This window comes from Clytia hemisphaerica, unplaced genomic scaffold (assembly GCF_902728285.1).
Source record: "Clytia hemisphaerica strain Z4C2 unplaced genomic scaffold, Clytia hemisphaerica genome assembly, whole genome shotgun sequence".
In the NCBI taxonomy this organism is placed as follows: Eukaryota; Metazoa; Cnidaria; class Hydrozoa; order Leptothecata; family Clytiidae; genus Clytia; species Clytia hemisphaerica.
In genome coordinates, this window is record NW_027103267.1 from 39,413 (window position 1) to 54,072 (window position 14,660).

Consider the following 14,660-nt stretch of genomic DNA (forward strand, 5'->3'; position numbering starts at 1 on the left):
TTTGCTCTCGTTACAATCATGAAAATCGCCAAAATCTGTTCATCACGAAAAAATAGAGAGAAAATAACGTCACCACGTCTAGATTTTCCCCTGCACATAGTGCCAAAACTTGATCATGTCATCACGCCCAGTTATTTGGAATCACGCCATCACGCGAATCGCTGGCAACATCATCACCGAGCTCCTAAAATGGCATTAAAAAATTTCGCTAAAATTTGGAGCAAAAAAATCCGTATTTGGTTATAAGCTTCTGTCAAATCTACTTCTAGTACCAAACAGACAACAGCCAATAAAATGATAAAGAAAGAACAGACTTTCAATTTTTTTTAACAGACTTCAGGTTTATAATGCTTCATTACTGTTCGTGGTAACTTTACCAGGGGGTGTACGCATATGTAACATAGATGTCTGCAGCTTTGATCTTTATCTCGCTGCTACTTATTCCCGCCCGAATGATAAGAATAGACGAAGTTTTTAAAAGAATACCCAAAATTTTTGAAGCCTTTTTATGTTTTTAACTTGAGTTTCAAACCTACAAATGTTCTTAACATGTTCTTATTTTCACCATTTTGTGAGCATTTTTGTCCATTTTCCTAAAGTAGGTGTTTTCGAGTCCACAAAGCCTTAAAATGTTCTTAACTTGTTCTTAACATTTTGCCATCGAAGCCTATGTTCTTATATAGTTTGTTCTTATAAAAAAACGTATAGCCATAGAGGGGTCGAAGACAAGGGCCTGCTGGCGTCATCTGTTTATCCCACTTCAATCTAGTTTCGATTTGTAGTTTCGTGGAATCATATAACCAATCAAAAGCTTAGGACAAACTGCAAAACTGTTGCAGACTGCACCTAAACTGCCCCTGCTTTATTGTCAAAGCAAACAAATCGAGATGAGATTTTCAAGTACTTTTTTCCATCTCAGTTATAATTTCAATCTCTGACCTCTTTGAAGTCATTCTCGTGAACTGTTTAAAAAACTGTAAAAAGTGTATTTGTGCTGTCTAGAATTAGTTTTTTAATTGCTCTTGAGATGATATCCAGGCTAACGATAACTCTTGTCATTTTCTATGTAAGTTTTTTCTTTCTTTTTGATTCTCATGTTTTTAAGGATTTCTTATATGTAATTTTTTTGCATGGAAAACCCTTAAAACGATTTCAGGTTCTAATATTTCAATATTTTACCGTTCTGCATTCCCACGCTTTAGTTTTGCTAACAGACAATCACAGCACCTTTTCAGAGAGTGGGTGGTTGAGATTCCCCTTTTGAATACACCGATACACTTTGATCAATAGTTAAACTTTTATAATAACCAGATAATATTTGTTGAGGCTCTTAATTATTTTCGTTAAAATTGTTCTTATGGTATTCTTAATTAAAAAAGAAGAGCTGAGATTACAATAGTCTCTTTTTCTTTTATTAGAACAAGGGGCTCAAAAATGCCAAAAAATAAGAACAATTTAAGAACAACCCTCACCCTGGAATAGCTGAAATTTGGCAAATTGAGGGTATCAAGCCAGAAATAACCCAGATTTGGTTTAAAAATTAAAACTTGTAAAGAACGGTTCGAGGGCAAAAGTGTCAAAAAATAAAAACAGCCGAGCCTCAAAAGAGCCCCCCCCCCCAGTCGACCCTCAATTCACGTATTCACGCAAAATTGTTTGCCAATTCACGTATTCACGCGCGAAAAAAAACATTTTCACGTTCACGCGCTGATTTTGCTTTTAATTCTTTTGTTAAACGATTGTGACCTTATTGGGCTAAATTTGACCTTTTAATGGCCAACATAAAGTTTTCTGCAGTTTTTTGACCTTATTCTCGACAGCGTCGACCTTTTAAGACCTCTTACAATTATTGGAGCTTTCATAGGACAATGTTTAAGGTCTGTCTATCACGTCTATCGCGCCAAAGTTACAAAAAACTATCTCTCTGGCGTATGGTGGTATTAGCCCTGCCTGAATTTGCTTTTTAAGGGAGGTAGGTGCAAAGTTAAGCCTTAGCTTTAAGGTTTCTCCCCGAATTTTCTTCGTCGCAGGCCCTAGATATATTTTATTTTGAGAATAAATTTAAATCGAGGTTTGGCCCAAATTCATGGTCTGGAAAGTCGCGAGCTTCAAAGAGGTGGTACAACCAGAGGACGCAAATTCCAAAGTTTGACCCCCTGTCTCATTGAAGAAAAGGTGTGGAAAGGAAAAAGCGAGTGAAGCGAGCGCGAAAAATTTTTGACAACTTTCACTCTTTCATTGCTGAGAAAACGGCCTTAACACACTATTGTTACCCTAATATGCCTTGTTTGGTCAAACAATTCATTCAGAATCTTTGATTATTTTCAACACTGACCATTTACTGGTGCAAATCTGAGTTTTTTTCTGAATGTTCGATGATGCAATCATATAACATTTTTTAGAACTATCTACCTACTTTTGTAAATTATCGAAGAATCAAATACCCTTTACTGTCTCCAAGTTCATGCGGTATCATTTTGTGTACTGCATTTAGTAACAATATAAGCGATTACAGAAAGACGATCATCATTAGCGCCGACGAAGAAAATTTTCTCATTTAGACTTTTTTGTTTTGGCTCAAAACACTCTCGCATCACAAAATACGCCCTTAGAAAAATAAGGAAAAAATATTTGTTTCTGTTTCAATTTTTGATTATTTTGAATAACTTTACAATAGCAATAGGTCAATACGATATCAAGGATTATGCGAGCGAAGCGAGGAAGAAAATTCTACATATTCAGTTTTGTTTTAGACAATAATTTGCTTTTCACGTTCACGCTCAAAATCTCGATTCACGAATTCACGCTGGTAAAATCTTATTTTCACGTTCACGCGGATATCTCAATTCACGTATTCACGCGTTGAAAAAGTCATTCACGCGTCACGCCAGCCCCTGGGGGAGCCCCTCAAAAAGAATTTGCTAGTTCTTATAAAAAAGAGAGTGTTTAGGTTTAGTATCCTTTTTTACTAATTTGACCTACAGTATGATCAATTTTGAATTTAGAATTGCGCTCAGCAAATTATTCTTTAAAAAAGAACAGTGTACCCAAAACCTATAATGGGAAACGATTAGGCTGAAATGCTGCAACGTTTCAATAAATCACGGCGAAAAGCTGAAACTATTTAAAAGATTGCATCACCCAATAAATTACTGTAACTGTTGCGAAATATTTTTCCAGTGTTTTAAGTTTGATGTTACTTACAATTCGTTTCTTTAGGAGGTGATGTTATGGACAAACACCTTTGTCAATGCGCCAAATAGTAAGTCACTTATTGTATATCTTCGAACAAACGGCTAGGGCGTTTATCAACTTTTTTGTTTTTTAGGGTTTTTTATTTAATTCATAACCAATGTCACCTTAATAAAGGATAAAGTGAATGGGAAACTTTATTTTGTCTTTTCATTATTGAAAGAAGAGGGGGTGGGGGTGTTTATTCAAAATAACGCGGTATTTACTCAATTACATATCTCTTAAAATTTCTTAAAAGTTAAAGAAACCTAAATCAAGAATCTTAATGCGTAGTTATTGGGATTTTGTTGACATCCACCATTTCAATTCACATCATTTGTCGGTCAATCAAAGAATATTGATCTTTCCATTATTTTTGCTAGATTGACATAGTATAAGACCTGTATCGCTGTTGGAAAAAGTGCTGAGCTTGCCAAAACATTCAGTTGTTAAAACGGATGTATTTCTTCGATGGCTTTGCAAAGATAAGCAAAGAGTATCACGGATATATACACTGGCTTTAAAGGGTGCTGAGATCTCTCCCTAGTGATATTGAGCTCTAATACCCTTTTTAGTCAACGCTCAAGGCCTATATTTTCTATTTCTCGTATCTTGAAATACTTGAATGATGTCTCGACCAATCTTCCGCAGTATCTACTCGAGTTTTAATCAAGAAAACGAGAAATTACTCTTTACAAATGAATTATTGAGATATTTTGATTAATTTTCCTCTTTTGCACCTGGTCTTTTCCTCTAAAGAATCTTGCATTATGACGCATGCGTAATTTGTCGTTCTTTAAACGACATGTAGTTAATTCCCGTGATAAACAAAGAGGAATGAATCCGTATGGATAGTACAGTCACTTTCGGTCGGGGTTGCGGATGGCAAAATAAGTCGTTCTTTATGAAATTTGTCTTTTTGTCTATTTTTAGTAATGTACGATTCTTTAGATAAACCTCCTCACCAATATGATTAATCACTCATTAATGGACCCTTACCGCACCAATTAAAGCGGTTCAATTAGTACACTAAAATATTCGATCAGTAAGATAATCAAAAATATTTGTTTCTAAATCTAAACTACAACGCCCTCGCACCATGTAGGATTGTACATGCTATGATGGGTTTATGCAATATGGCTCATCTAAAACCATTTATAACGATATTGCTATATGATGGGATCTCTCTTCTCATTATTTGATCATCATAAAATCATCCTAAAATTCATGCGGGATATATTCTCTTGTTTTTGCGGTCAATATATCTGCTTCCTTTCACGTAAGGATGAACGCGCGAATTTGATATCTTGATCTCGCATCATTTCTTGTTAGAATCCACCATTTTCCTTCCTTCCTTCACTCTTTTTTCCTCGTCAATTTTTAACCAATAAAACTAGGAAGTCACCCCGAAGTCATGCAATACGATACAAAATCTTTCAAATTCAACTTCTATGTACTCTTTAAGCGGGCAATCGCAACGCCACTGGTTGGGATAGGGATAGGCACTATACACTTGATTTTTTTGTGGAAATAGCTTAACTTTAGCGAAAGACATTTTGAATTGTAGTTTTTCATGCTTATGGGAGCCTCATTCTTCGGTCACATCAATATGAATCTAGGCCTTTTAACAAATCAAGGGGTCGGATTTAAATAAGTCATCCTTCAGCGAAGACATTAGTGTTGCATCTTTATAGTCACTATATTTTAAACAGCTCCAGTTTGTCTTTTACTCTGATCATTTTCCAATGTATTTAATTCTTCCTTCCCATGTTATAATATTACCAGAGGGTAGTAGTGTCATAAAATCACAAGAGTCAGTAAACTAATTGAATAACGTATACGGGTATGAGGTGCAAGTTTTTGTATATCTCTTCATTTTTTCTTCTGCTGATTGTTTAGGATTGTCATCAAAATGTACCTGGACCACATGGACGAACTTAAGCAACGAAAACATCAAATTTTCAAAAGATTGCTTTTCAAATGGAATGAGGGTCACCTCTTATGAGGTCAAAGGTAAACATTATATTATAATTTTCTACATCATATATCCCTCCTGTACAAGTTTCTTCTTTCTGACTCCTGAAGAAAATATGGATAGAAAAGGCTCTAAAGAACCTGAAAACTGTCAACGTCTGGAGATTTGATTACGAATTTAGCATAAACTGGTAACTGGTAACTGCAGAACGAGGTCTGGATTTCCTTATGTTTAGGAACAGTATGCTTCAACTGCAATCTACAACCTCGTGAAGGAAAGGTCTATTGGATACCTGAACTGGACTAGTCAGTACACCAAAGTGAATATTCTCCTTTATTGGATATTGATCTGTTTCTCTTAGGCCTTAGCAGAAGGCGGCTGCCAATACGCAACACCTTTAAACTATTTTTCTTTCAGTTGGAGATTACTATTTGGTTCAATATTCACCAATGGGTTATGACAATTGCACTGAATATAATGTCACCAGAATCGAGGTTAATTGTCTGATAGTTACAACCAAAATCAAATTTACAAATTTTTAGATTGACTACTGTAGTCAATTTTGGACATCCAAATGGTGCATCTCTTCCGTTCCTCAAAGTCGTTACTCAGAGTCTCATGCACCATTTTCCTGATTTTACTGATGAACATGATACGCAATCGAAATCTTAAAAAAGCAATATAGGGGATTGCATTCGAGTTTCCAGTTTGAATATTGTCTAATTTGAAGTTTAACGAAAAACTTTTTTTTTCCCAAATCTTTTCAAGTATTCGTCAGTTGGTTTAGGTACGAAATACGTAAAAATCTGTTTTTATGTTTTTTTTGCAGAAATATTTTGAGTTAACATTGAAAGATGGTTTTCAAAGAGACCTCAATTACCAACTAAAGGTTAGATGAATACCAGTAATGATACAGGCATATGAGCGTTCGAACCCCGCTTCCTATTGCATGTCTAATAACTCAAAATAACTTATAATCAACTCTCTACTATTTGAAATTCCCATTACTGGAAAATATTTCTGTACACTACTAGATTGGTCGAGTTATAGAGAGTGGTTATCGTTTTTTTTCGTTTTGTCTGGGATCACTAGACAAAACGATTCATTCTTATCCTTTGTAGGTACAAGCGATGCAAGGCAACACAATACTATGGAGACACACTTTGAATATTGGGTCATGTCCTTGTCAGTATTTTATTTCGTCATTTAAGCTACGGGGACACGGAAACAATTTTTATGCGATTGCAACAAAAACATTTTTTTGTTGCAATCGCATAAATGTGTTTCACTGTGTCCCCACGTTAAATCTCCTTGATTGGCAACTTTTTTCGCTCAAAGTTTTTGTTGCTGAAACAAAAATAAAATTCAAATCGATTTGAATTTTATTTTTGTTTCTGCAACAAAATTTTCATGTTGCAAATGAGAATCATACAAAAACCCTCGTGTCCCCTCTCCTTGAGAAGATTCTTTGAAACATTTTTTTCATTTAGCCAATCAAATTCTTTTATACAACTCAAAACAAATTATGACATAATCTTCTCATTTCTTACACGCAAGACATGAGTTCAAAATGGTGGAGTTGCTTTGATTTCATTTTTATGATTTTGTTTCGTGTGCTAGGCCTATACGACACGGTGTAAAATTTCATTGCGATTGGGACAATTTATTTTTGTTGCAATTGCACAAAAATTGTTTCCGTGTCCCCTTAGCTTAAAATGAATGCGAAACCTTTCGAAGCAAGGAGAGTCAAAGGGGGGGGTTTCAGGGGGTACCCGATTCCGCAACTCCGCCAATTTTTTCTCCAATTTCCGTCAAACCGTCTTAAATTGAACCAAAATTCCGTCACCGAAAATTCCTTTGAAATTCAATATTTTTGTCGAAAATTCCGCAAAATTTTGAATATCTTTTACCAATTCCGAAATTCCGCAAATTTTTTTGCTAGATTCTGTTTTTCCGCACTAAAATTGTCTAATTTTCCGTCTCCGTCAGAGAACCCAATTTCCGTAATTCCGTCTAAATTTTCGCCAAATTCCGCCACTCCGTCCGAAAAAAGGGCCGATTCCGCTCCTCCGCCAACCATGAACCCCCCCCCCCCGTCAAAGTTAGCAAGTGAAAATTTTTGAGGATAAACTCAGGTAAATTCGGGAACTGTAAAGAGCTATAAGGAACCATTGATCCAAGATTATCCAATATCTTTTTAACGCTTTGGACGTTAGATGGATCTTGAAATAACGGGTAGCCATCTTGAACGAGTCTGATATTGTATGATTTTGGACTCGATTTTTTTTAGTTACCGGCTCCTGGTCATCCTGGAGCTCTTGGGACTCATGTTATTGTAAAGAAATCACCAAACCACGGACCAGAATACGTCATTGTGTTCAAAATACAGACCCGAATAAAAGATTATCGTTACATCAATGTGAAGGGGACCAACCTATAGAACCACAAAGCTGTTATTTAACATGTCGTCCATTTCTCGGTATGATTGCCTCTACTCACTGATTCCATTTGACGGGGCAAAAGGACCCCTATTGAGTCGGAATGTATGACCCACGTCCTGTCCGTTTTTTGGGATGAAAAGAAGGTGGCTTAATTTTCCACACTACGGATTTTTTTTTCTGAAATCTTCACTGTAAGTTAAAATTTGAAATTTTTGGCGTCCTGAAACCTTTTGTGGTCCTTAGTTTAATCTCCAAGTACTTTTGTCTAACTATTTTCAAAATTCAAGATACCTTATCGGGGAAAACTTCGTCGGGAAAAGTGGCGAAATTTTGGACAAGTGACGAATATTTTCCCCGACGAAAATTTTCCCTGGCCTTAATGCGTTTACCAACTACCAACAAGTGACGAATATTTTCCCCGACGAAAATTTTCCCTGGCCTTAATGCGTTTACCAACTACCAACAAGTGACGAATTTTTCCCCGACGAAAATTTTCCCCGACGAAGTTTTCCCCGATAAGGTATTACAAGTTGAAATTCTTATTTAAAATGGGTTTTTACGCGGTTCTTACGTTGAATTTCTATTGTTTTCTTACTTGTTTTTAGACCTTTAAACTGTTAGAAATCATGAAAAAATTTCTTGCTGGGCCAGATAAATTTGATAAAAAATGTGAAAACTGAAAATTTTATTTTATTCATTAATTGACGTTTCGGTGTCTTCTTTGCACCATGATCACAAGCAAATCACTTTTAACTGAAAAAAAAATTTATTGCGAATTGGAAACCTTAAATCTCATTTAAACAAAGCTATTGTCCTTTGCGTTCAAAAACAGCGAGGGTCATTTTTGTATGCCATTTGTATTTTATGTGTCTGTCTGATCATCCTTTAGCAAAAAGACATTCTTATAGGAAGTATATTTATAGAAGTCTGTGATTCAGACTACCATTTGTGCTGAACTATGAGCTGTTGACAGGCAGTAAATAAGGGTTTACCCCGAACCTATTTCAGCATATTCAGACCACTAAAGGTTGATGCTTTAACCCTAAAGGTCGATGCTTTAACCTTTTTATTACAGACGAAACTACAGACACTACAATCCAACCAAGATCGGCAGCGTCATCTCAAAATGTTTGGACCAATCAAATCGGTGTCATTTTTGGTGGGTCAGCAACATTCTGCATTACGCTTATCGCATTGGTGATGTTCTTTAGAGGGAGACGAAAGAAAAAGAAATTTAATCAATCTGTGGACTCCATTGAAGGTTGGTTCGGGCTAAGATTTTCATTATTTATGCTATAGGGTTTTCCTGGTTTCCTCTCGGGTTTGTTGAAAAATTTCATAAATCTTAGGAAGACTATTTATTTGTTTCAAGTTACGTTTAGGACAAAACTTTTTTTTCGAAGTTATAGTCAGGGGGCAGGCTAAATGGCATGTTCATTGAAGATTTGTTCAAAAGCAGGAGTGAAAAAACGATGAAAACGCAGCCAAAACGCAACGTTTAAAATAGTCCGCTGTAAAGAGATTCTACAGTAACAAAAAAAAGCTTTTTTTATCAGCAGCAACGCGTGAAAATACCTTTGAAAGGGAAAATTTAGTCGGGAAAGGCAATTGACGAAGATTTCCCCAGCGAAAAGCTTTTCTGGTCAACTTAAAGGGAATTGTGACAAAGATTCTGAAAAAAAGTGACGAAGTTTTCCCCGACTTAGGTTTTACCCGACGAAAGGTTTTACTCGAGTTGGCGATGTTATAAATCTGTTTAAAAATGATAAAGTATCACGATAGTAACAACCTGTGAACACTTGATTATTTAATTGATAATGTGGTCACGGTTTTGAATGCGGAAAATTCGATTTCAACAGCTTGATCAAGAGCTACATTTAGAACAATCAAATCATGATTCTCTTCTCTGTTTCATGTTTTGAACACGATATTATATAATGCTATGCTTGAAAGAAAATATACGAAGGTCAGCAATAATATGTCAGGGATCCTTAGAAAATTAACAAAGGCTATCAGTTCCCGGCTTAAAGACTTACTCAGCGACCAATACATTCGCAATTATTATTTGTTTTCCTGTGTGAGTTAATTTGGTCTAATCAAACTTTTAATATTTTTTAATAGGGCTGCATTTTCAGGGTAATTTTCTTATTATAGCCCAATTTGGCCAAAAGATTAGGGGGTTGGTGTATAGTGTTGGTATGATACCATCTTGAGTGAGATTGAACCCCCTGAACTAGGGAGTTTATTTTATTTCGCAACAATTTGTGGATTTCAGGGCCAGAGGATGACGTATCAGTGTACATTAGTCACTACTCAAACAGCCAATCAGACGAAGAAGAAATTCTATCACTAGTTCATTATTTGATGTCTTTGGATCTACAATGTCACGTGGATTTGTTGAACCAAGTAGAGATTAACAACATGGGAGGATTGTCCAATTGGATTCCTGAGCATATTTTATCTGTCAAGAAGATTTTGATGATCATTTCAAAAGAATATATTCAGGTTTGTTCCCAATCGACCTGGTAGGATTTTTTCAGCAGCTAGTGGGGATAAAAATAACGGTCTGAATCAATGTGGATTAATATTTCCATATTTTCTATGGCTAGGGATTTCAATTCTTTTGTTTTCAAGTCAGAAAATTCAGTGGGGATGGGAAAATTAGCATAATATTTTGCAGTGAGAATTGGTTTATTTGATTATTCTCAGTGGGGACAAAGATTGGAGGATTGTTTTCAACCGGGGACGATATTTTTAAACCAATTTTTCCAGTGGGTTTGTGAGAAGGGGGTGTTTAATCTCGTACCCAGAGCCATTTTATACCACTTTGTTTCATTATTACTGATGGGCATGATACATTTCGTGAGTGCTAGCAGAATCATTAAAAAAAACTATAAGGGACTAGATACGAGTTCGGTTGGTTCCGACATTTCTTGACATAGTTAACAGTTTATCGTGTCGAAAAAATTTAAGATTGCACCGTTCGTTGTGCAAAACCCCCCAGCAGACACTTTTCTTATTTTTTTTCAGCCATGGAAATGGAGCTAAACCAGCAGTTTGTTGTATTCAAAACTACAGTTTAATATCAATCCTTATTTGAATTTTTAGGCATTGAATCTGCAAGGAGTAGATGAAAACGATGCCCAGGTCTGCAAAATACACGCTGAATTCGGTTACATCAAAAGTATTCTATATCATTCATGTACTAAAGCATCACCAAGACTTGTCCTTTTATTTGGGAGAGGTGTAAATTTTCAGGACCTACCGAATGAACTTCAAGGTCTACCATATTGTTATTATCCTAAACGTTTCAAAATACCGGAAGACGAAAATTGCCGGAAACTTCTTGGTATGTTGAAAGATACAGAACCATTGAAATTGTCTACAGATTTTATTTCAAGAGCTTCTAGTTTACTTAGTTCTAATGATGTTGAACTTGCTGAAACTGTTTTATGACATAATTTTGAATAATTGTAGTACTTTAATAATTTAAACTATCAAACGATTGCGATCAAACATATTGATATAGCGAAAATGAAATATTGAAGATTGTTCAAAGATTGTTTTATTCCAGATAAGGAAATGGCAAGAGTGTCAAGATTCATCTTTTTCGACACCCCCTTCTCACAGACCCGGTGGGATTTTTTCAGCCAGTGGGGGTAAACACAAAACGGACCAAAAATCGACGGGGATTGATATTCCAATTTTTTAATGGCATTGGATTTGAATTCCATTGTTTTCGAGCCAGAAATTTCAGTGGTATAGAAAAAATAGCAAAATAATTTGTACTGAGGATTTGCTTATCTGATTATTTCCAGCGGGGACAAAAATTAAAGTATAATTTTCCACTGGCGACGATATTTTGGCCAATTTTTCCAGTGGGAAGGGGTCCCAGTAGGTCTGTGAGAAGGGTGTGTTTTTTGTGGTATCAAACATTAGATTTAAAGCCCAGAAGGAGCTAGAGAGGAATCTTCAAGCTTTCTCAAGCAAGAAAAATCCCTTTCGACATATTTCAAAACTTGTACAGTTCTATTGGTCTGACATATAGAATCTAAAAGTGTCGTACCTATAATCCTTGTATATCAATGCTTCTCTAAAGACACCAATTGAATACCACAAGTAATAATATAGCCCTTTCAACCACTCCGTTGATTATTTTATCTACGGCTGAGCAAGAACATTCAAATGAAGGCTCCGTTCCCAGGAAAATAGAGGTTTCCGTGCTGCAGTCCATACCAGCCTGCATGCGCCTAACCATGATTATTCATGGTTTAACTTGCGGCAGCCGGTTCCTGGGAATGTCACGATGCTTGAATTTGAGAGGGATTCTTGTCATTGCGGCAAAGGTGCTCCGAGGATATTAATCAGCCTTAGCTAGTAATTCGATTGTGTATTCATAATCAATGCTACTAACGTTCGGTGGATAGAAAGCCTTTGCCCTTGCTAAGTTCTATGTCCCGGACACTCTATTTCATATTGATCAGTTAATTCCCGGACACTCTATTTCATGAAAAACTGAAATAATGGAAATCCAATACCTTGTATTCTTGTATTCAACAAATATAATCTTTTTCAATGGTCTTCTAATCCAAAATCATTTTCTTTAAGTGACTCGGATATTTTTAGAGTTTCTATTTACCATCCCATCCCCGACCACCATCCCACCGAATTTCCTTTTACGTATATATTGACTGTCTTCAAACACAAAGGTTCTCCCCTTGAAGTCTCTAATTATAGGCCAATTTCACTTTTATCTAACATTGAAATTTTTTTTGAGAAAGTGATGTATTCACGTCTCTCTGACTTTCTTGAAAACCATAATCAAATCTACTCTCGACAATTTGGTTTTCGTAAGGCTCACTCTACTGAGCATACACTCATTAATATTGTCGAACGTATCCGAAACTATCTTGACAATGGTGGGTTTGCCTGTGGTGTATTTGTCGATCTACAAAAGGCTTTCGACACAGTTGATCACGAAATTTTACTTGAAAAACTCGATCACTACGGAGTCAGAGGCATTGTTAACGACTGGTTCCGATCTTACACCTCACTAACCGCTCCCAGTATGTTTCTCTTGCAGGCTCAAATTCCCTTTTAAAATCTATTAATCATGGAGCTCCTCAGGGTTCAGTCTTGGGTCCTCTGCTATTCTTGTTGTATATAAACGATCTTCACCGCTGTATAAGAACCTCTGAAACATATCATTTTGCTGATGATACTCATTTACTAAATTTTTCAAAAACTGTATGGAGTCTTTGTGGGAGAGTTAATGCTGATCTCAGAGTTTTAGTCAGCTGGCTTAATGCCAACAAAATTTCTTTGAATGCTAGCAAAACTGAGTTTGTTATTTTTCATTTCCCTTGGAGACAGATGGACTGTATTCCAAGAATTAAGCTTTGCGGGAAAATTCTATCACCAAGTAAGAGTGTGAAGTATTTGGGTGTTCACCTTGACAATCATCTAAACTGGAAGGTTTATACTTCTTTCGTTGCTGCTACATTGAGAAGGGCAAAAATGGGGCAATATCCAAACTTCGTCACTATGCAGCACTATGTTCCAATTCACATCCTTCTAAACATTTATCATGCAATTTTTGCTTCTCATGTTCGCTATGCTAGTCAACTCTGGGGACTGTGTGACAATACTGTCACACATAGGATTCTTACTCTTCAAAACACTGCACTAAGACTCATGACCTTTAGTCAGCCAAGAACTTCTGCCACTCCCCTGTTTGCTGAGCTTAAATTACTCAAAATCTTTGATCAGGTGAAAGTAATGAATATCTTATTTATTCAAAAATACCTCCAGGGTAATCTTCCATCTGATGTCCTATCAACACTTAATTTCGATGAAATTGATCACAAACGGGCCCCAGGGGCAAAGCTATTAAACTATAAACTTCAACGGTCAAAACTACAATTTTGGACTTACTTTTCTCTCGTCTTACGTCAAAACAATGGAATGAGTTTAATAAATTTCCGACCTGATTTACACAACCTTGTACTGATGAACTAAAATCTTAGCTACAAAATTCTATTTAGACAAATACAAAGCTGAAGACGAATAATCTTTGTGTGTGTGTCTGTGCTGTATTGTGTGTGCGTGATCTTAGTGTGTTTTCCCAGGGTGGGAGGGGGTGGGTGGTGTAACAGGAAGAGCTTTATAGATAAAACTACTCAAAGAAATTGTCATAAAATAAAAGTAAAAATATTTCTTATATTCATTATTTTGTTGTCACTATTAATATTATGATAATCGTTTATTCATTTTTTCTTTAGTTCTGTAATAATTTTTCAGTTTCTTCTAGGTTCCCCATTGTATTAGAGAAATCTTTTTTTTTTTGTAAGGGGTTATCCTGCTGTGTTGCAGCGAAAAATATATTCAAATTCAAATTCAAGATATTAGACCAACTTACAGTATCTGTAACAGGGGGGCAAACGACACAGGATTTTTGAGGGCAAAATTCAAAATTTCCAAGGCAAGAGAAGAAAAATGTATGAATTCCCAAAGCAATTGAATTAAAAACGGCAAAAAGAGTGGAATTTCCGACGCATTTTACAAAAGTACATGGATATAGACTCCAAAAGTCATGCAACTTTTGTTGGCATCAAACCAAATGTTTCATTTTTCTGTGAACTTTGAACCCTTCAAACTTTTTTTTTTATGTTTACTAAAGCGTTCCGGTTTTTACTAAAAGAAAGCCCGTGATCTGCACACAAGCAAGCACTTAAGCCAAAGTCCTGCAAAGGTAGGAAAAAAATTAGTTTTTTGAAGTTTGCAAAAAAACTCCACATAGAAGATCTTTCAAATTCAGTATATGTCTGATTAACACTGCTTGGCCTACCTACACAACCCTATTTCCATCATATAGGAGGATATTTTCACAAATGGCCGAAATCCTGTGTAGGTCGAAAACTGAGGAACAGATTATGTGTGAAGTGAAATGAATATTTTTTGACTCATATTGAGTTACTTCTTTCCATCTCAACTCATATTGAGTTGCTTTCTTC

At 35.9% G+C, this 14,660-nt stretch overlaps 1 protein-coding gene across 2 annotated transcripts; it reads left to right on the forward strand.

Annotated features, from left to right (window-relative positions):
- The first annotated feature begins 936 nt into the window (after positions 1 to 936).
- Positions 937 to 11,236, forward strand: LOC136801079 (uncharacterized). Of its 2 annotated transcripts, XM_067057711.1 has the most exons (10): positions 937 to 1,066; positions 3,220 to 3,262; positions 5,131 to 5,244; positions 5,624 to 5,700; positions 6,036 to 6,095; positions 6,328 to 6,391; positions 7,497 to 7,685; positions 8,723 to 8,908; positions 9,923 to 10,152; positions 10,756 to 11,236. In XM_067057711.1, exons 1-10 carry the CDS (start codon positions 1,028 to 1,030, stop codon positions 11,101 to 11,103), a joined length of 1,350 nt encoding a protein of 449 aa, XP_066913812.1. In that variant the 5' UTR covers positions 937 to 1,027; the 3' UTR covers positions 11,104 to 11,236. The 2 variants fall into 2 exon arrangements, with proteins under 2 accessions (XP_066913812.1, XP_066913820.1); XM_067057719.1 differs by lacking the exon at positions 6,036 to 6,095 and having other exon boundaries at positions 985 to 1,066.
- The last annotated feature ends 3,424 nt before the right edge of the window (positions 11,237 to 14,660 follow it).